Genomic DNA, 22633 nt, shown 5'->3' with positions numbered 1-22633 from the left:
CTTTGTTGCTAATAGATACCCTTTCATTCAATGTGTCTTAACCTGGAAAGCGGATTTTTAGGCTTCCCTAAATGCATGTGGCCATGAAACAGTATTTTGCTTTACCATATACCCCCCAAAAAACAAAACGATTCAATGGCAGAAGCCACAATCATGTAGAAAGGTACAGATTTCAAAACGCCCTTCCCTTTTCCAAGCGCTGAAGAGGCAGAGTTGTCCCATGAGTAGCAGAGGGAGAAGTTATCTCTGAAAGAGGAGAACTCCTACCCGAATTTGGAACTGTTAGCAAGGGGATCTTTCTGGGTGTAGTTTTTGAACTTACTTTTCATTTAGATAAGATAAATCTGTATTACAATTTTTCCTCCTTTATATTATTACATATGAAAATATTCAACTCAGGAATTCCCTTCTCTCTTCACATGAGAGTATGTTATTACACTTTGGTGCAAGAAGGGGAAACTTACCGAGAACGACTTAAGTACAAGGCTTGACGATGAATGTCTTCTGGGTCTATTTCTACAGGATTTATTACAGCTAGTTGATCAATAGACCACCTAAATTTTCCTGGGGTCTTGATAAGAGAAAGTGAGCTTATGAATAAAAGCAAACTGAAATAATTCATCAAAATGCTAACCACTGTCAACCTCAAAAATAATGTGAATGTTTGTTTATATTATTAAAATATCTTATGCCTCTTATTTTTAAATTTGATTTTGCCACAAAATTAAATGGCTAGTGGTAGTCAAACAAACTAATTTACTTGATTGTATGTATCTCTTTTAAAATATCCACTCTTGTCTCTGGGTGATTTTTTAAATTACATAATAGGTAAATCACAGTAGAGTATTAACAGTATAGAAATTCTACAATTGCCCTGGCTGACGTAGCTCAGTGGATTGAGCATGGGCTGCAAACTAAAGGGTCGCAGGTTCGATTCCCAGTCAGGGCACATGCCTGGGTTGTGGGCCAGGTCCCCAGTGGGGGCCACTCGAGAGGCAACCACACATTGATGTTTCTCTCTCTCTTTTTTTCCCTCCCTTCCCATCTCTAAAAATAAATAAGTAAAATCTTAAAAAAAAAAAAAAAGAAATTCTACAATCAACACTCATCGGTGATGGCCAAGTAAAGGTAAAACTCTTAGTTACCAAAAGTATTTACTTTCAATAAGAATGAACTAAAATTAAAATCCTAACTACAAAAGTGCCTTCAAAAGCTCATAAAATAGTTGATCCTTAAAGTAACTATAATTGGTAACCAGTGCCCCCTTTCTTTCAACTATCTAACTAAAGAAAACTCTTAACCAAATCGTAAACTGTAAGTCAGAATATACTTTTGACAAATTCAGGTTTAACAACCAAAGATGCCATACACCTGGCTTTGAGGATTAAGTTGAATCATTCCATTTTTTTTATTAAGACTAATATATAAATAAGATTTAATATGATTCAATTAAAAGTGCAGTCAGATTAATGACTTAATATAAACTGTATAGCTAAAAGTTTCCTCTAGGGCAAATCTGCTGAAGGCTGATATGAACATGTAGCATAAATGCATCAACAACCGCTCATATTGTTGTTTTCTAGATAATTTACTAGATGTAAAGATCAGACTTCAAAAGAAATTCTCCAGTGTAGCCAATAACAGGAAAAATAAGCCTTCCCTAATCTCCAGAAGAACACTTTCCCTTCCATAGCACCCTTATGCTTAACCACTAGTCACAGCACATTGTCATATTCTTTTGAAGTTGCTAATTTAGTCCTAATTTGTCTATCCCATTATGCAATCTGCAAGTTATGAATGGTTGAGAAAAACCCAAAAGAATATTAGCATTTCATGAAAATTACATGAAATTCAAGTTTCAGTGCCCATAAATAAAGCTTTATTGGAACACATCCAAGTTTATACATTTACATATTGCCTATGGCCACTTTTGTGATACAAGCACAGGTGAGTAGTTGTAACAGCAAAGCCTTAAATATTTACTGACTGACTCTTGACAGAAAAAAGTTTGCTGACCCCTGCATTAGTAATGGTCTGACTTGTTCACAGTGTAACCTCTATGCCTAGCACTGTACATGACACATAGCAGCCTTCAAATAATGTTTGCTGAATAAACGAGAATAGACAATTAGATGACATAGCTTCTTCTCTAATATGGTATTGGTAGATATATCAACTATAGACAGCACAATTGTAGGAAGCTAACATGTTATTTATTAAATAAAAAAAGAGAGAGAGGAATGCTAACTAAAAAAATCTTCTAGCTAACTTATTTTTTGCCCAACCACTAGATTATAATGAACATTACAATGAAAAAAGCACATTTTAAGTAATATAAGCTCCATGGTAACCCCTTACCTTGTAGATATTTATACTTAAAATTATTTGTAAACACTAGTTAAAAGTAACTTACTGGTAATTTTGTTGACTTAAAAACAGGACTGGAGACAGTTTGTTCATGGAGATTAGAATAATCACCAGGACTTTCAAAAGGATTTAAAACAGGGATCCTTCCTGGAGTTTCCGGTGTTATTTGCATTTTTGGTTCTTTGACATCTCCCATAGCACAGAAAAAAAAAGCTAAAGAGAAATCAGAAGTATATATAATGAAACTACTAAGTTCCACTGACATTCAATTTGACAATTAAAATGTATTCAACAATCATTACAAAAATTAACTCAAAACCTAATGCTGTTGGAGCTTTTCTATATAGCTTACAAAAGAAATCACATATTTTCTCAAATGATCCTCCAAATAACCTTGAAAACTAAAGAAAGGTATTAGTGACATCATTTTGTACAATTAATAAGCTCAGAGAACTTAAGTTTCTTATAAGTACCAGTTAACCAAAGTGAATGAGTTCAGGTCTGCTTTCGAGGTAACTAAATGTTACAATAGGCAGAAAATTCCTTCCAACTAAAGGACTTATACCTCTAGCTTTTAGTTCATTATATCAAGTCTCTCAACACTTTGACATCCTTCTAACATCCCAGCAAATTCCCTTATCAAACTGCATTTACTAAACATGTATTTGCGACAAGAGACCATAAACCTTGTGCACGCGTGCCCTTCTGGCAAATTAACTGCGGCCAAGGAAGTATGACCGATTAGGGGTAGGAAATCAACCGCCTACGGTTGCCTCTCCTTAAAACACTCTCCTTTCGTTGAGAACCCCAGGGTAGAAGGCGAGGCTGCATTACTTCCAGTAGAAAAGGGCTACAATTAGTGAAAACGAGTCTCCACTTCTTGGAAGGGTGCAGCTGGCTCCCTTGGGTGAAAAGCACAGAAGGACACTCACGCCAGTGTCACCTCCAACCCACGCTGTTACTCTTTCTTAGTGTCCCTCCCTACTCCTGCACACTCTCACGGTCCTCCCATTCATCCCGGAGCTGGCGGACACGAGGGTCCGAAGCCGGGAAAAGCGAACTCTCCAATTCGACACAGGGGAAGAGCCAGGAACTATAAAGAACGTACCTAATGGTGTGTATAAAAAAGAAGTCCCCCAAAGGCCACTCCAGCGTTCCGAAGGGGCCAAGCCTGTTCCCACAACAGGCACAGACTCTTTAACTCCCCGCTTCCGCGCTGTCTTACGCCAAAGAGGGCTCGGGCTTGCGGACCATTGGCCAACCGCGTCATACCGCTGTCCGCGAACCAGCCAATCGCACCGAGGCGGCGTACCACATTCGAATGGCAACTCCACGCTTCACATTCCGCGCTGAGTAACAACGCTCCAAATTCAAAATCAACCGAGCATCCAGCCGGCGACTAGCGCGAGGGGCGGAGCCTGCCCGGCGTGAGCGGGGACGCGCGGTGTGATTGCCTAGGAGAAAGGAAGGCGCTCCAGTTCCGGGTCAGCCCCTGCAGCTCCCGCCTTCGTCGGCCTCAGCCATGGCAAGTAGCGGCGCTGGGGCCTCGGCGGCGGCGGCGACGGCGAATCTCAATGCGGTGAGGGAGACCATGGACGGTGAGTGCCCGTTGCTGCTCCTTGACCTCGATTCCGCTTCCCAAAGCCGAGGACCTGAGGCGGACGTGAGTCCAGGAAGACTTCAGATGCACTTCCCGCCCCGTACGGCGTCTTTGAAGATCCTCCCAAGGGCCCTGCCAGGGCCGCAGGGCTGATGGCTCCATTTTTGGAGAATTGTCTCTTCGCTTCTGAGTAGTTTGTCGCGCGCTAGGCGTTCCGGTCCCACCTCGTCGGACCCTGTGCGCCAGCCACCCGCCCGCACACGTCCTGCGTTCCCTCCGCGCGCGCCACACCCCTTCCTCGCGCCAGTCCTCGTGCTCCCCCAGCCTTCTTCGGGTCCCCCTGGAGTGGACTTCCGGTGCGAGGCGCCCATTCCTTTAGTCCAGAGCGGGGAGCTAGACTGTACAGGCCTCAAGACTGTAAGCCCGGTGCAGACAGTGGACGTGAGTGTTTGATCACTGCTACTTGCGTGTCCTTGGCACTCGGGTAGGTGCTTTTAAAACATTCGGTGAATGAACGAGGCGCCGCTTCATCAGAATTGCCCCAGTTTCGTTTTGGATCGGGTGACACCAGTGTCTACGGGCTCTGGGTGTATTCTCTTGTCTTCGCGCCCGGAGGCACGCGGGTTAGAGCCTGCACAGGTAGTAGAAGACGGAAACGCGTGTTGGAGTTATCCCCTGTCTGTCCTCCAGTGCCGGCTCCACCCCTTTATTCCTCGGATGGGGAGCTTGGACAAGCTACTTAAACGTCTTTGGGCTGTCTTTTTTTTTTCTTCTGCAAAATGAGGTTACTTCCTGGGGTTATAACGTGAATATATAAGATAACCAGGTAAAAAGGCACATCGAAGATGATCATTAAAAGATACTATATTGTTACTTTCTTGGTTTTTTCTATTTCCGTTTTTTAAAAAAATTAGTAATATTTGCTGAATTTCATCAAATTTGGCATCTATTACTATAATCATGTTGTCTTTATTTATTGCTATATTGACTTATAGTGATAAGTTTCCTGATTTATTTCTGTGTAATAGAAGATGTCATCCCACTTGGAAGTGTCTTTGTCTTCATTTTATTCGACTCCACGTGTGTGAGTGTTCGATGGATGTTAAACATTGCTTTTAGCATTTTCCAAGGGATACAGTCATCAGCCTCTATCTCTGAAAATATAACCCCATGGAATTCGTACTAGGCCATGTGAGCCTTCCTGCCCTATCTCTGCCTCCGCTGTAGTCACTACTTCATAAGATAGCTGCTTATGGGATTTGATAAGACTTCTGGCTTTCTCTGCACCAGCTGCTGGTTTCCTTTTCAAATAATTGCATATAGTATTATTAGAGCCTTTGTATCTAATTTTTTATTTACCAAGTATCTGCCTCTGTGTTTTTCTGAAAAGAATTTTGTTCTTAACATCCATCCTTCTAGTGCCCTATCCTTCTTGAGAGAGAAATATCAATTTTGTTTTTCTACTTATTTATACATTCACTAGTTGTCTTGTATGTGCCCTGACCAGGGATCAAACCCACACCCTTGGCATATCGGCACAGTGCTCTAACCAACTGAGCTAGCCAGCCAGGGCAAGACCAGTTTTTTTAAAAAAAAGAAAAAATTGGGGGAGTTGGGGTGGAGGTGGAAGAGGGTATAAGGGGGATAAATGGTAATGGGAAAAAAAACAAGAATAAACAATTTTTAAAAATTGGAGGAGAGAAGGGGTGGTAATAGAACACTATTCCTCTTCATATGGTTTGTTCACAAAACCAGAAGGTAAGAAGAAAGTCTCCTGGTTGGCAGTGGGTCAACATTTGTTAAAATGTGACAGATACTGTCTTGTCTATTAGAGTTCTACACTTAACATAAAATCCTTGCTATTGTGCCATAATTGGGTCCAAGACAATTCCAAAAAGTGTGAAATTGAATTATTGCAGTCATTGAAATACAATGAAGTATTTTCCATGCTGTCTGTAATGATTGAGACACAAAGGAAAGCATAGTGACATTTGTACCTTAAATAATGGGCCATACAGTGAACTGGAAAAGCCCTGACTGCTGTCATTTTATAATCTCACTTCCTGCCAATCTCATTTTTAGAAATAAAACTTTACTTTGCCCAAGACGCTGGGCTGACTTACTCAGACATCATTATTATTTGAAATTTTGGTAATGTGGGATTTTACTTTTATTAAAATCTATACATAAGAGCCAAACTGTCCAAAACTTTTTGAGTCTGACTATCCTCCTTCAAGATGTAGTATTTCTCCTTGTTCTCTTACTACCTACCTCCCATCAGTATTAGTAAACCAACAGTGATCTAATATTCCAGTATGTTAGTGATTTGCAAGGATTGTAGAACTCACCTGTAAATATTTATAATTTTGTGAAATGAAAAGATTTTTTAAAAGATTTTATTTATTTTAGAGAGAGGTGAAGGGGGATAAAAAGAGGGCATGATACATTGATGCAAGAAAGAAACGTGGATACAAGAGAGAAACATCCATCGGTTGCTTCTTGGGGTGTCACACCCCCCAATTGGGGACTGGACCTGCAACACAGGCATGTGTCCTGACCAGGAATCCAGTCGTCAACCTTTTGCTTTGCAGGATGACACCCAACCAAGCCACAGCAATCAGGGCAAATGAAAAAGATTTTGATAAAGGCACTTCAGATGGGAAAAAGCAGTGGCCTTTGTTATTGATCTGCACAGTTCTCTTTGAAAGGAACCTGATTGATCCTAGCCCTGATTTAGTATAAGGTCTATTGTATAAGATCCATCTATGCTCACTCTTAGATCCTCAGTGTTCTCTTCCTACATTACCTCTTTAAAATGTCAATTTCTGTCAACTACTGTCTCCTTCTCTGTACTTAGTTGTCTCTTTTGCTTTTCAGTGTTTTGAAATTTTAGATACTCTATATCAGGGGTGTCAAACTCACTTTCACTGGAGGCCACATCAGCCTTGTGATTGCTTTCAAAGGGCTGAAATAATTTTAGGGCTGTATAAATGTAACTACTCCTTAACTGGTAAGGAGTTGAAATTACATTCGGCCCTTTGAAGGCAACTGGGAGGCTGATGTGGCTGGCCGCCCCCCCCCCCCACCCCGTGAAAATGAGTTTGACACCTGCTCTATATTGATAGTTTTATACTTTAATTCTTTTTATCTTATATTCCAGAATTTTCCTAATGGTCTCATTTCTTACTCCTAGTAATTATGTTTTTGACAATTATGATAAAAATGCACTTCTTTCTTACTAGAGGCTTCTGTGTAATAGTACTTTATATACCAGGCAGTTAGTTAGAAAAAACAGAGTTAAGAGAGTTCACAGTGTATTAAGGCATTGTCATAGAAGCAAGTGTATATATAGTCCATGTGTGCTACCACCATCCATCTAGTTGTTCTTATGAGAAAGGAACCTAAGAGTCAGTTTGGCTTTCTGTCACCTTCCCTACCTCAGATTCCTCACTAAGCCCTTTCAATTCTTCACTCATCTCAGATTTGACCACTTGTCCTAATCTCTGCTGTCCATTCCATCCACCAGTCTTTCACCAAAATTTCAGTAACTTAGTTGGACTCTTTCTCCATAAGTGTTCTATCTTTTTTTCCAGGTTCACTCAATATTATGCAGCAAAAGTCTTTTAAAATTGAAAATCTGATTTTGTCACACTCTCGTGTTATAACTTCTAATAGCATCCTAAAGTTCTCAAATCTTCGATTGGGCTTTAGTAGATTTTCATGCCTGCCTCTCATATTTTACAGCTATTCATCTCTTTTGATTACATTGTATTCACGTGAGCCTTTCACATCATTTTAATTTACCAAAATCTCCCCAGCATAAGCTGGGTTTTCTGTTTGTTTGTTTGTGAGGCCTCTAGTCCTTGCCCTTCCTCTTGCCTCTGCATTAATCAAATTAATTTCTATTCACTTTTGAAGTTTAAGCTTAATTGTCACTTCCTCAGACAGACAAAGTCCTAAACAAATGTCCTTCACAACTGGGTAAGATACTGTAATTTGTTTTGGAAGTATGTTATTTTCCTTCTCATAACTGAAATCAGTTATTTTAACGTCTCTTTCTTCTCTTAGACTGTAATGTCCATGCGAACTGGCACCGTATCTGTCTTGTTCACAGCTACATTTTCAGCAGTAGCACAGTAGGCATAAAATACATGTAGGTACCAGTTACACAGGGGATACCACAGAAATACTTACTACAGTTTGTGAAGTTAGGAAGTAAAGATCAATGTGAATTGTAAAAGAAAGGTTAAAGAAAGAAATATAGGTACTGAGGTGAAATTATATGGAGGGAAGAGAAGAACATAAAGACATGAAGTCAGGAATAAGTATATAAAAGTGTCTACCATGAAGAAAACTGGACAGGAGAATTTGTCATGATGATGGTGATGATGATGTCAGAGAGTTGGAATATGATGAGAATATATACTGTTATCTGTTGCTGCATAATAAACCACCCCACACTTACAGCATAAAACAACAAAAATTCATTCTCATAGTTCTGGCTGTTAACCAGGTTCATCTAAGTGGTTGCACTGAGGGTGTCTGTGCATTGCGGTTAGTGCTGAGTCTGGAGTCATCTCAAAGCTGCCTCATTCGCTTGACTGCTGCTTGATGCAGACTGTTAGCTGGGCTCTCAGCACGCACTATTGGGCTATAACACTGGGTTTTCTTACATTTGGAGGCTGGGTTTCAAGGGGGAGTGTCTCAACAGAGAGCAAAGAGGAAGCTATATTGCATCTTTTAGCCTAGCCTCAAGAGTTTTGTAGTGTCACTATTGGGAGATGCACTCTTCTAGAGCCCTGAGCATACCTATACATTCTTGCTCTGTATGCCAAGAATACAAAGCCCTGATTGCTCTCTCTTCCGGCTGTTTTTCAGGATTGTTTGTAGGAAGTAGCACTGAGGGATGAGGTAACATCTACCTCCAAATAAAGAGCAGGCTTGCTAACTGCTTACTGTAAAAGTAGGGATTTCCCAAGCTCAGTGTTCTTCATCTGTTAATACAGTTTGTCATTTGAGTGGTTGATGAAAAGGTATTGATAAGATGCTACCAACATGTTTTCCTGATTTTAAAGTCTTAGCAAAAGAAAAGAGTACATTTATAACATGATAAAGGATAGCTATATGAAACTGACATCATTCTTAACAGTAATGTTAAATGCATTCTAAATAAAATTGGAGGTACCTTCTTTCACTGCTTTCTTGGAAACATTGATATGAAAGGTTTAGCATATAGCGCAGGATTAGAAAAGAGACAATTGGAAAGGACACAAAACAATTATTTGTAGGTGAAATGATTATCTGACTATAAAACAAAAGAGAATCACCTGAAGAACTGTTAGAAGCTTCAGTAGAATTTGTTAAGGTGGCTGACTACAAAATAAAAATAAAATAATTTTCTAGAAAATCAGCACTAGTCACTTAAAATATGTAGGAATGAAATAGAATCCATTTATGGAAACAATCAAAACTAAAAAATAAATTAATGATTCACTGTCAGAATTGATGACAATTGAGCACTGCTTGAAACTTGCTGTTCTAAGCCTATAAAAATGAAAGGAAATAATGTTAAAATACAGTTATCAGTATAGCCATGTATAAAGCCAGGAAAGAAGTCTTCATTGATTAGAAAGAGGGAAGTCCACCTCTACCCCCACAGAAAGGAGCAGATGGGAATACAGCAGGGGACTGGGAGTGAAACCTGACAAAGCGTGCTCCCCTGTCTGAGTGTAGCTGGGGGCCAGAAAGATGCCATCTGCCATGGCTAGGGATTGAGAAACACCATTCATGTGTCTTGTGTGTCTGGAGCCAGGATGCTTCCACAAAGCCTGATGATGAGGGTTGAGGCTAGTGATACTAACCGCTCAAGAACACATCACCAATCCAAACATCTAAGAAAATCTGTGGAAGATTAGCTTTCAGCCAAAAATCACAAAGTACCTAAGGTGGAAGAAAATCATAAATGTAACAACTAACATGAAGAAAAAATATTGAGCACTACCATGTGCCAAACACCATTCTAATGTATCCTTTAATCCTTACAATAATCCTATAAGTATTATGATTATCTCCATTTTACAGAATGTTGAAACAGGTGCAGAGAGGTTACCTTGCCTACTAAGTAGTGAAAGTGAAATTTCAACCCCCCCCGCCGTAGTCTGGCTCTGGAGAGCACACTCAACCACTCTTTTCGCTACTTGCTTATACCTGAAGAAACAAATCTCAAAAATGGCTTCTGAAGAGAATATAACCTTAAACATAAAACAAACAATGGTCAGAAAATGACTGGTTATAAATAAGCATTTATGAAAATAAGTGATTATGGTAGGGAATTAGAAATCTAAAAATAGTTATTGAAATAAATTCAGCAAGTAGCATGAATTCAACTGAAGAGCAAAGTATTAGTATGTTGAAATATCAACACTGAAGAAATGAAAATCTGAAGGGGCAGTTAGGTTTCAGCCAAGATGGAATAACGGACTGATTTAACCCTCTACCTGAAACAACCAACAAAACCCAGGCAAAATGTGTAGAATAAAGGTATTCATTTCACTGGATATCAGGCAGCAAAGGACAGTGATGTCTGAGAGACAGGAGACATGAAGTGAGCCAAATAGTTGCCCCAGCTTGCTGCTCTCTGAGAGTTTCCAGACCACAATGTAGTGGCTTTGGGGAAGAATCCAGATGGAACTCAGTGGACACCTGGAATTGAGCGGAAGGAGCTTAGAGAGTCCAGGGAGACCATAGCAGGCAGAAAGCTTGCAGGAGAGTGCCTCAGAGGAAAACTGCACCTAGAGAGCATTCTGGAGTCCACAGGTTTCCCGCAGGTATTCAGCAGAGTGTTGGATAGCACATGTGTGAGGAAAGTACCCCAAAAACTGGAGGAAAGAACCATCCAAAAGTAATAGAGCAGTATACCATGCTAACACAGGACTGAGTATAGTGTCTGTATCTACCAACCAGAATGGGAAACTTCATAATTTATGAGACTTTGGGTAAAGAACTCAGGAGAGTATTCCCTCAACAATGCGGAATAATTAGCCCTATATTTATTATAAATTAGGCCCTGGTCCTGACTGATAAATCTTAAAAGACCCAAAAGGATCAAACTATTTCCAGATAACTGCACCTCATTACAAAGCTCAAGTATATGTATAGAAATAGAAAATTATCCAGCAGCAAATAAGGTAAAATTCACAATGTCTGGCAACCAATAAAAAATTATTAGGTATGCAAAGGAGGAAACTACAACCATGATGAGAAAAATTTTCTCAGTTGAAACATGCTCAAAATTGCCTCATATGTTAAGATGACCTGACAAAGACATTAGAACTGAACTCCATGTGTTCAAAAGTTAAGCACAGGCATGGAAGATATATTTCTTAGAGCACTTAAATGAACTACAGATGAAATGATTGTGATGTAAGAAAAATTGGGAAAGGCCCATTTCATGAACATCATGAATACTATAAGGATTTAAATTAATAGATGATTTAATATCATTAACTTGTCCATTTGAACCAAAATAATAGTTTTCATGCAATTCAAATCAACTCAAATAGAATTTGGTTTTGGAATTGATCAATATTTTTAAGTTCACAGAGGGAATGAAAGGGCTTATGATAATAAAAGGTAACAAAGTTTTCTTTAACCCACTTCATGCAATGTAAGGTTAATTAAAATTGTGATGCTGACAAGAGACACATGCAACTAATCCATAAGTGTATGGCAGTTTACTTTGTGATAAAGGTAGCATCCTAACAGTGGTAAAAGGATAGATTGTTCAATGAATAGTATTGGGCAACTGACTTATTTCTGGAAGGAAAAGTTAGAGATTCCATTTTCCAACCAAATTCCAGGGAGTTACATATTTAAGTATTTATGGATGAGGGAAGGGAAATAAATTTTCAAGTGCTAGAAGAGAGTACTGGTGAGTAATTATCCATTGCATGGGGAATAACTTTCTAGGCATAATGCTAAGGGGAAATAATAGAGGAAAACAATAGATAACACATCAACCATTGACTTACAAAGTTCTAAAAACAAAGTTTAATGTGACCAATATATTTACTCTGTGATAGTGTTTATCATATGAAAGATAATTTTAGAAACTAATAAAATGAAGTACTATAAAAATGAAGTTAAAAAATATATTTTAATTTTTATTCTTAGATTCAACAAACATGAACACTGTCAATTTGTAAAAGTTTCTCAATATTTTTAAAGCCTTAAAAATGTATATTACTGACTGAGTAGTTTCACCTCTGGGAATTTATCCTAATAAAATTAAGTTAGTATGTACTGATGCATATTGCAGTATTATTTTAATGTGGACCACATGAGAGCAACCTCACTCTTAAAATAGAGGGATTGAGTAATGTATGGTGTTTCCATAAAATATGTTATGTGACTAAATTACATTCTAAAAGAATATAAAAAGAGGAATGTTCAGAATAATCCTGATTATGATACATAATTAAGAGAGTGGTAGAATAAGAACTAAGTTACGTAAAGCAGTTGTGTGAAGGGAAGTTGTAAGTTTATTTTGAAGCTTCTAGAGCTAAGTAAGGGAAAGACAGTATTACATGCCTATTTCCAAGTGTGAGGATGCTTTGCTGTTTCTTTGGTGTTTGCAGTATTATATGAATTAAAAACAAAAGCATTGTGCATATTTTAAAATGTAAGATTTTGGCCCTGGCTAGTGTGACTCAGTGGACTGAGCTCTGGCCTGTGATCCGAAGGGTCACTTGTTCGATTCCCAGTCAGGGCACACATGCCTGGGTTGCCGGCCAGGTCCCCAGGAAGGGGCACTCAAGAGGAAACCACACATTGATGGTCTCCGTGTCTTTCTCTTTCCCTTCCTCTCTATAAATCAATCAATCTTTTAAAATATAAATAAAATGTAAGATTTTTTTAACATTTTTTTCTATCCTTTTTTCAGTTCTGCTCGAGATTTCAAGAATTTTAAATACTGGCTTAGACATGGAGACTCTGTCTATTTGTGTACGGCTTTGTGAACAAGGAATTAATCCAGAAGCTTTATCGTCAGTTATAAAGGAACTTCGAAAGGCTACTGAAGCACTAAAGGTAAAGATTCAGTTGTTAGTTCATTCTAAATATAGATGGTTTTGTTTAGAAAATAATTGATGATGAAGTTATATGAAAGATCTTAAACATGATTAAAGTAACTTTTATTACCATCAGAAGAAATTCTGAAGACCGTTATCTTAGCATATGTTCCAATCACAAAGTTGTTATTATCATAGATTGTGTTTTTTTTCCTAGTTGTTTTCTCCAGCTGTGTTTAGAATTTTCCCTGTGTTGTGGGTAAATTATTTCTGCCTGAAATAACATATGCTCAGTTCCAGGTCCTGTGAATATGATCTTACTTGGAAATAATGTATCTGCAGGTATAATCAAATTAAGATGAGATATTAATGCATTAATGCTTGATGTCCTTATAAGACAAGTGGCATTTAGACACAGATACACAAAGAACCAATTGAAGGCACATACACAGGAGGGGAGACTGTCATGTAATGACAGAGGTAGAGACCAGAGTGATGACATCTATTAACCAGAGAAGGCCAAGGACTATCGGCAGGCACAAGAAGGAAGGAAGGAACCTTTGTTAGAGCCTTCAGAGAGTCAGTGGCCCTCTGCCTCTAGAACTGTGAGAGGATAATTTCTGTTGTTTTAAATTACCCAGTTTGTGGTACTTTGTTATGACAGCCTTAGAAATCTAATACAGATTTACTGCTGGGAAGTGGAGTGCTGCTTTAAGAAATACCTACAAATGTGGAAGTGGCTTTGGAATTGGATAATGAGTAGAGATTGGGAGGTTTTAGTGCACTTGATAGAAAAAGCCTAGATTATCTTGAGATGATTTGTAGAAATATGGGCATAAGAGGTGATTCTGGTGAGGGCTCAGAGAGAGGAGAGCTATAGAGGAAGCTTCAGTCATCTTAGAGAATACATATATCATTACAAATAGAATCTTGCAAGAAATAAGGACTTTAGTACTCTTGGTGAAGTCTCAAGTGGAAGTGAGGAACATAAAATGGGCACTGAAGGAAAGACTATCCTTGCTGTACAATGAAGGAGCACTGATTGAATTATATTCCACTGTTTGGAAGGAAAATAAAACTTGTAAGTGATGAACTGGGATATTTAGCTGAAGAAATTTCCAGAGTTTGGATGTGCAGCTTGTTGTCTTCTTGCTACTTATAGTAAAATGTAAGAGGAATGAGAAATTGAGGAGGGTAAGCAAAAAGGAAGTAGCACTTGCCTTGGAAAATTCTAAGCCTGTCCAGGCAGCACACTGGGGAGAGGAGGACAGGACTGTGTTTGGGGAACCTATTGGTGAAGAGGGTAGGTGTATGGTTTCTAGAGGCAGTCAGCCATCCAGCGCAAAACACTTCCAGGTCAGACCGAAAGACCCTGTACCATACAAAATGAAGGAAGACTGTCAGACATCGGGCATTCCACAGCCAAGAAATTGGCCATGAGAGCTAACCGCCTGTGAACATGAGTTTATTTTTGAGGACAAGGGAAGAATGACTCAGAGGGGCTCAGAGACCAAGGAACTGCTGAGGGCAATTGGATTGCACTGCCACCATGGGCCCCGAGGACCACCTTTTGTCAAATTCAAATTTAGCACCTTTTAATTGCTGTAATTTGGAACTAGAAAAGTGTTCCCTGTCTTGCTTACACATACTGTGATTTAAAATCTCGGGCGAGATTGTTTCCGTGTTTATATAGCACTAACTCACCGTGCAAGAATACTGAAACTTCCAGTTAGCCTTGTTTAAGTCTTCTAAGGACAAAGTGGCTTTTCTTTAGTCTTATTTCTTTTCTTTGAAGAAATAGAACTATATAAAACATGTAGCTTACCCATCTCACATTGTTATTCTCCAGTAAGTTTTAGTGATTTGGGTTGTTGGTTTTGTGCCTTTTAAAACTTTTTGATTATTAAAATAACATAAAAAAGTCATGAAGAGAATATCTATGCAACTCTCATTGCCAGAACCGTAGAAGTTCCCTTTATTCCCCCCATTGCTGACTTTCTCTTCCTGCTTCCCCCTCCAGTTAACTACTGTCATGATTTTTATGGTAGACACTTCCTTTAATAGCTTTATTAACTAAACATGGATCTCTAAACACTGCAGTTTAATTCTGTAAAAATTTTCAACTCAATATAAATGGAATCTTACAGCACAATCCTTTTTTCACTGGGTTCTTTCATTTAACATGTTTGTGAGGTTCATTTATGTTGTGTGTAGTTGTAATGCATTTTTACTGTAATAATCATGTTTCACTTTGCAAATATACTATAACTTATTTATCTTTGCCACTGTGAATGGAAATTCGGTTTCTTCCAGGTACAGATTTTTGTATTGTAATACAGTTTGATCACTATAAAGGAACCAAAGGCAAATATAACCTGGCTAAAAAGAATGCGCAAGAGAGACTGACAGAAGTATTTGGTATAGTATTTTCTTAGACAAAATAAAACCCCAGGTACTAGGGTAGGGGGTTCAGAACTACCTAAATAGCATAGCTTTTTTGGTTCTGAGCATACTGGTTATTTCACATTCAGTGGATCATGATCTGATATGAAGGCAAAATCAATAATTTTGAGTTGAACAAGTCAAAAAGTATTGCCCATTTGAATGGAAGATCAGTCACATACACACACACACAGAACCCTTTAAAACACATTTCTACCATAATCTAAAACCAGAATGCCAGTATCTTGTTAAAATTGGGTGTGGAGGAGATCCTTGAAAGTTCCCAGCAAAGAAGTGCTAGTTAGAATCTTTTCTTGTTTTCTTTAAAGCAATTTTTGAAATCTGTGTAATTTTTATAAAAAATAATACATGCTTATAATTTAAAAATATTTAAATTAGAAAATCAAAGACAAAAAGTCATTCAAGATTTTTAAAAATATTTTATTTATTTTATTTTTTAGAGAGAGGGGAAGGGAAGGAGAAAAGGAGGGAGAGAAACATCAACGTGTGGTTTCCACTTGCACACCCCCTACTGGGGACCTGGCCCGCAACCCAGGCATGTGCCCTGACTGGGAATCAAACCTGTGACCCTTTACTTCACAGGCCCTCGCTAAATCCACTGAACTGAACCAGCAAGTAAAAGTCATTCAAGATTACATAGGAGATAACCAGTGATATTTAGTGAACACTGTCCTAGATAGTATCACGCTACTTTAAAAATCAAACTATTATCTCAATTTTGTTGAATTATAGAATAACCTTCCTTGGGTTACTTCCCTCTCGATTAAGTTATTCTCTATTGACTGATACTATTGGATCGGGGTTGAGACTTGATAAAGAATTATAAGCATAAGTTGGTAAAAAGTTATAAGCATAAGTTTTTTGTGTGGTTGTTGTTGCTGAAATATTTTGCCATATTTTTTATTTCTTTTGGTATGAAAACTAGGATAAGGAGAAACTGTTCCTGCTGCATTCTACTATCTTTACCTAGAAATTCTAGTGATTAGAATCATTTTGTCTTTCTCTTTCACAGACTTGTATATTGATAAATATTTAAATCATTTATAGTAACAGCTAGTTGTGTGTCACTCAATTAGATCAGTTTCTAATAGCAATAGGTAGATTACCTTTGGGTATCTCCCACAGCATAAATAGAACTGTAGATTAGATGCATTTCTTTAAAAATAAACCGTATTTTTTATGAATGATTCTTTTATGAACACTGAATTTTTGTGTTGTTTCCTTGGTGCTAGTATTTATGGGTTAGACAATTATTTACATATTATAATTTCAGAAGTTCTAAGCAAGACCTACTTCTCTGTATCTTCTAGTTTGTGCTTCTAGTTTATGCTACCTGAATTACATTGTTATTGATGCATTCCTATACACTAAGCTTTGCTCTTTTTCTTGTAGCTGTCCTGTGCTATCACTAATAGTCTTAGAGTGAGTGATGTATCTCTTACTGTATAGGAAGGTCTGCAGCAGGAGAATTTTGGAGCAGTAGAATTTGTAGTTGAGAAAGAAACAAGAGATTAAGTCATATGTTTCCCATCCATCCTTCCAGAGAAAGAAATAAACTTGCACAGGAAAGGGAAGTGCAGAAGAAAAGACTTCTAACACTGGTTTTTCCCAGGGCAAATTCTTACAAATCTGGGGAGTCTTTAATGGCCATCTGGTAACTATATTGGTCTCTAGGATGCCATTGCTGTTCTTTTAAATAGAAAGTAATTCTGCATTCATATAACATGAATGCTATACAAAGTTGATGGCTTATTTAGTTTAAGTGAAAATACTTGTTTTATTTTCAATGCATCATATTTGATGTATTACCTGTATCTTGGAGGAGAACCTCTAAAATTAGCATGACAACTGGGGCAAGACAAATTAAACTGCATTAAAGTTAAGGTGTTTCCATTTTAAAAATTCTAAAATTATATATATTATTTCAAGTCTTTGAAGTAAATGTTACTGACAGTGGGATTAGGTAGATGACAGAATGAGTGCCTAAAGGGTATGTGGCTAAAGCTAATAGAGGATGGTTTGACTTTAGGTGGTGGGCACACAGTGCAACATACAGATCTAGTATCAGTACATAGAAATGTACACTTGAAACTTATATGATTTTATATTAAATGTGAATTTAATTTAAATTTGATTAAAAATTAAACAATTAAAAAAGAAGAAACTATATAGGGTCTTGAACAAGGACGTTGTTGTTTTTTCAAAACTAGGTCTTAATTCTTGAGTATTTGGTAAACCCAAAGGAGGAAAAGACTAATTTAGAATAGCCAACTATATATATAAACAAGGTAGGTTGTGTTGACTGAGAATGTTTGAGATTGAGTTATCTATAGTTTTCCTGATATCTTAAGGGATTTTCATGAAAGACTTCAGAATTTTAGATAAAACTTAAGTTTTAATTAAGAAGTAGAAATGTGAATGAATTAAAAGTTTACCATGTGTTCTGATGTTAAACTAATTTAAAATCAGCATTTTCAGTTTTGGCATTAAGAAATTGTTTAAATTCTTATTTTCAGGAAAGCATATCAAGTCATTTATTGATGAATAATTTGGTATCTGAGAATTTCTGCAGATTAATCATGGAAAGTATAATGGTTGTACGTGAAGCAGGATTAGCTATGAGTTCATTATTATTTTGTTCTTTTTTCTCCAGCTTATAGAATAACAGAAAGATCTTTTTCTATTTTATCCCCTTTTCATACTACAATGAAACATGGAGAAACAAACTAAGACTGTGGATAAGGTCTTCTGAGACCTTAGAAGGTTAATTTTTCAAGTAGTATTATATTGTTACATTAACTATATTATTTAAGATTAAATAATTTCCTACTTTCAGCTTAGTTATCAGTTTAAAAGACAGTTTGAATGTACTTTAAAAAGTGAAAACCACTGCATTACCCTGATAAAACTTGTTTTATACATGCTAGGGAGGATTTATTTGTTAGTGACAGTGTGGTATTGACAAATTTATTTTCATGGTGTCTCTTTTTCTGTGGTTTTATTGTAATGAATCTTACTTTCTTGTTATAGGCTGCTGAAAATATGACAAGCTGACTTTCTGGAAAAATCCTAATAAGATGTCAAGCACTGCAAGAGGATTTGAAGATCACATTGTAGTCAAGAATGTGCAATGAAATTACTGCATACAGCAGTATAACAACATTTCCCTTTTTAAAATAATTATAAAACTGTAGCTTTATAAATCAATGAAAAGTGGCTTACAGAGAGAACTATCAGATGTGTTTACGTCACATCTTACTTTTTTAAACGGCTCTAATGCTTTGGCATTATTACAGTGTTGATATTTATGTATTCCTTATTTATAGATCTGATAGCTTTAATTTTCTAAGCAGTCTGTCTCTCAGATGTGCACATCTGCTGTGCCTGTTTGAAGTATAATGGAACCCATTAGTAGTAATGTAGTAGTTATGACTTGCTGACATTTCCATTATAAACTTTAATTTTAAATTGTTTATGCAAAATAACTGGATTTTATGTTGCATTGGGCTCAAAGTTGATAGAATTTCAACCACCATTTGTGAATTTTTATTTAGATTCATTATGTATATCAGAATCTTGTTTGTTTTTTTTTCCCCAAGACCACAAAAAAAATGTTACAATCTATAAAGAATACTTAGTTTTTAAATGTAAAGTTTGGCAGTTAATAGGGTGAACCAGATCAATTTTGTATTGGTTGAAAAATAAAACTTTTAAAAAGGTAGATTTTAAAAGTAATGATAGTACTTAGCTTAGTATTATTTGTCATTTGAATCATTTGATGAGAATATTAATTGAGAATGTTTTTTCCCCTTAGTTTTACACTCTGTAAATGATGGCCTAAAAATAATGCCTGATGAAACATTTTCAACATACAAAAGTCTTTTTATTTTTATCATGTAAAAATAATTTGAGTGCTTACCTAATATATCTTGAATGGTTCTCTAATAACTCAGTATATAGCTAGTAGTTATTTAATCACTATACAGGAAATGTCATTCAACAAATATGTTATTTTCTGAAGGAATAAAGATTTCCAGTCATTAAACAAAACCTAAATAATCAAATGGTCCATAATGTCTTTCTAAAATCATTTTTGTGTGTCATTATTTTTATCCTAAAAGTTTTAACTAATTAAAATTTTCTTCAAAACATTGATTCTGTTTCTGTAACAGAATCTCAATATGATATTTTTCCAAGACTAATAATACAAATTAATCTGCTTTTATTTTAGACTCTGTTAGCTTCCATTTAAATTATAGTATAAGCATTTACTCTTTAATAGCATTATTTTTGTTCTTCAGAAAAACCAAAGTGGTTTAGTAAAGCTTAGTAATAATTAAATGGTAACCTTCTATACTATGTTAAAAATCTAGTCTTTTAACCATTTTGACTTTTTCTTTTGTATTGATTTTTTTAGAGAGAAACATCGATTTGTTGTTCTACTTACTTTTGCATTCATTGCTTGTTTCTTGTATGTTCCCTGACCAGGAATCGAACCTGCAACCTTGGCATATTGCAACGATGCTCTAACCAGCTGAGCAACCTGGCCAGGATGACCATTTTAACTTTTTAAATGGATAGCATCTTTACCAAGTGCCCTGGAAAGTTTATTATTGGGAGAGTTGATTGGGAGACAATAAGAACTTGGGATGATAAGTCATTTATTTGCTGATAAATACTGCAAATGCTGCATGTTCTTATTTATGAAATCATAGAACACTCAAGTTCCAAAACTTGTATATACTTTTAGATTATTAGAGTCCATAGTTTATTTATGACTGTAGGTTATTTATGTATGAAAGCAGGAAAATATATTGAGTTTTGTTTACAGAGGACTTCTTTAAGTATGTTACATTTCTTAAATATAAACGTATTTTTAATGCATACTTAAGTAATATTTAAAGAAACCAAAGTAATGATATAATCACAGTGTTGTGCATGTTGTCAGTGACAAAAATAAAATTATTTGGGTGGTACTGGCATCTACTTTTCATTTCATATATGCTTCTGTGAATTCAACTTGTATTTCTGTATGTATTCTGTAAATATTTAGGTACTTACTAGCTATGTGGTTGAAGAGTATTTAAAGCTAGGATATGTGATACACAATGTAAAATTAGGCTTGAGGTATAAAATGGAAGACTTTTCCCCTGATAATGAAAGGAGATAGCTATATTAACATTGCCCCAGGCTTGAAAACAAAGTTGGCATATTAAATGTGTGAGATTATATTTGTCTATATTTCTAAAGAGAGCTTCTTTACAAAATGGATATTATAAAATTTACATTTTATTTTTATCCTCAGCCAAGGACTTGCCCATTCATGTTAGAGAGAGGGGAAAGGAGGGAGAGAAACATCCATTGGTTGCCTCTTGCATGTGCCCTAACCAGGAACTGACCTGCAGCATAGCCATGTGCCCTGACAAGGAATCAAACCCGTGACCTTTTGGTTTATGAGAACATTGCAACCAACTGAGCCATACTGGCCAGGGTCAAGTATCAGTTTTTAAAGTTATTTAAATTAACTGAAATTATAAATTCCTCACATTAGCCACATTCTTATTGTAAAGAATATACAACATTAAATTTAACATTTTAAGCTGTACAGTTTAATGACATTAAGAGCATTTACATTATTGTGCAACCATTACTACCCAGAACTTTTTCATCCAAACAGAAATACTACCCATTAAGGGGTAACTCCCCATTCTCCCCTTCACCCAGCCCCAACACTTTTCTGCCTCTATGATTTTGACTACTCCAGGTATCTCACATAAGTGGAGTCATGGAATATTTGTCCTTTTGTGTCTATTTTACTTAGCATGATGTCTTCAAGTTTCATCCATGTTGTATCATGTATCAATTTCATTAGTTTTGAAGGCTGAATAATATCCCATTTTATATATTTACTGCATTATGTTTATCCATTTATCTGATGATGAATATATGAATTGTTTCTATCTTTTGGCTGTGTTGGATAATGCTGCTGTCAACACTGGTGTGTGATTATCTGTTTAAGCTCTTGCTTTCAGTTCTTTCCAGTATATACCCAGAAGTGGAGTCACTGAATCATATTGTAACTCTCTATTTAATTGTTTTAAAGAACTAATTTTTAAGGAACTGTTTTTGTTTAAATAATAGCTATCCTAATAGGTGTGAAGTGGTATCTCATTTTGTTTTAATTTGTATTCCCCTAGTGATTAGTGATGTTGAGCATCTTTTCCAGTATTTATTGGCTATTTGTATATTTTGGGAGAAATGTCTGTTCAAGTCCTTGGCCCAAGTTTTAATTATTTTTGTTGTCATTTAGTTCTAGTTGATCTTTATATATTTTGTGATATTAATTGCTTATTGGATATTTGATTTGCAAATACTTTCATTCTGTGAGTTGCTGTTTTTGTTCTCTTGATAGTGTTCTCTGATGCACACATTTTTAAAATTTTGGTAAAATCATCTGTTTTTTTCTTTGTTGCTTGTGTGTTTGGTGTCAGCAGAGCTACTATGTTGACAGCCATAGCGTCATGAAGAACGAGACGTGGCAAGAGCTTTGCAGCTCCCACAGTCTCACCTGAGAAAAGGATGGGAGCTAGGAACCACACTACAGAGTCGTTGGGCCCTGGAGTCTCCCTTAATTTTTGGCTCAGTGACTTGGGCAGGTTACTTATGAGGTACAGTTTCCTTATCTGAAAAATGGGGAAAATCATCCTACTTCAGACTTATGATGATGAATTCAGACTTCATGTCACATAACCTGAAATACATTTAAATGCTTTTTTTTACACATACATACTAACATCCCTCCCCTTCAGACACATACAAATATTCCTTTGGGTCAGGAGCAAAGGGCTGTTTAAGAATTGTACATAAAACTGGGAGAGTAGAACAAACTAGGTGCCCATGATCAAATGTCTGGTCTCTAGGCAAATCACACTTGGACTCTTCCTCTCGGTGTAACCTGCTTTAGTTTTATTTACTGTTGACACTGCTTTAACACTTTCCCCCAAAGACAGAGCCATAATCTTTTAAGACCTATAAGTGACAGTTTAGATTTCTTTGTTAGGAAACTTACGGGCTGGGTGGTGTTTCCCCAAAATTTGTGTGTTGAAGTCCTAAACCCCAGTACTCAAGAAAGTGA

The 22633-nt window shown here is 36.6% G+C and overlaps 2 protein-coding genes across 2 annotated transcripts in view; one reads left to right on the top strand and one right to left on the bottom strand.

Annotated features, from left to right (window-relative positions):
• The window catches only part of BORA (BORA aurora kinase A activator), a 30921-nt gene extending 27143 nt beyond the window's left edge, over positions 1–3778 (bottom strand). Inside the window, exons 1-3 of the mRNA XM_045838962.1 lie at positions 3476–3778; positions 2414–2580; positions 465–571 (exon numbers count right to left, since the gene is read on the bottom strand). Of these exons, the coding sequence (XP_045694918.1) occupies positions 465–571; positions 2414–2563 (257 nt within the window). The 5' untranslated portion in view covers positions 2564–2580; positions 3476–3778. The remainder of the gene's footprint in view (positions 1–464; positions 572–2413; positions 2581–3475) is intronic.
• A 33-nt stretch (positions 3779–3811) lies between these two features.
• Positions 3812–20727, top strand: MZT1 (mitotic spindle organizing protein 1). Its single transcript, XM_045838963.1, has 3 exons — positions 3812–3965; positions 12909–13054; positions 18529–20727. Exons 1-3 carry the CDS (start codon positions 3890–3892, stop codon positions 18550–18552), a joined length of 246 nt encoding a protein of 81 aa, XP_045694919.1. The 5' UTR covers positions 3812–3889; the 3' UTR covers positions 18553–20727.
• Positions 20728–22633: the final 1906 nt, after the last annotated feature.

This window comes from Phyllostomus hastatus, unplaced genomic scaffold (genome assembly GCF_019186645.2).
Source record: "Phyllostomus hastatus isolate PE091 unplaced genomic scaffold, TTU_PhHast_1.1 phas_contig_29, whole genome shotgun sequence".
NCBI lineage: Eukaryota > Metazoa > Chordata > Mammalia > Chiroptera > Phyllostomidae > Phyllostomus > Phyllostomus hastatus.
Note: the sequence above shows the minus strand (reverse complement) of the source record. Positions and strands in the feature narration are given on the sequence as shown.

Coding starts and splice junctions, on each gene's coding strand:
- MZT1 (XM_045838963.1), top strand. CDS start 3,890: ATGGCAAGTAGCGGCGCTGGGGCCTCGGCGGCGGCGGCGACGGCGAAT. Junction 3,966..12,908: donor GGTGAGGGAGACCATGGACG/GTGAGTGCCCGT, acceptor TCCTTTTTTCAG/TTCTGCTCGAGATTTCAAGA. Junction 13,055..18,528: donor AGGCTACTGAAGCACTAAAG/GTAAAGATTCAG, acceptor TTCTTGTTATAG/GCTGCTGAAAATATGACAAG.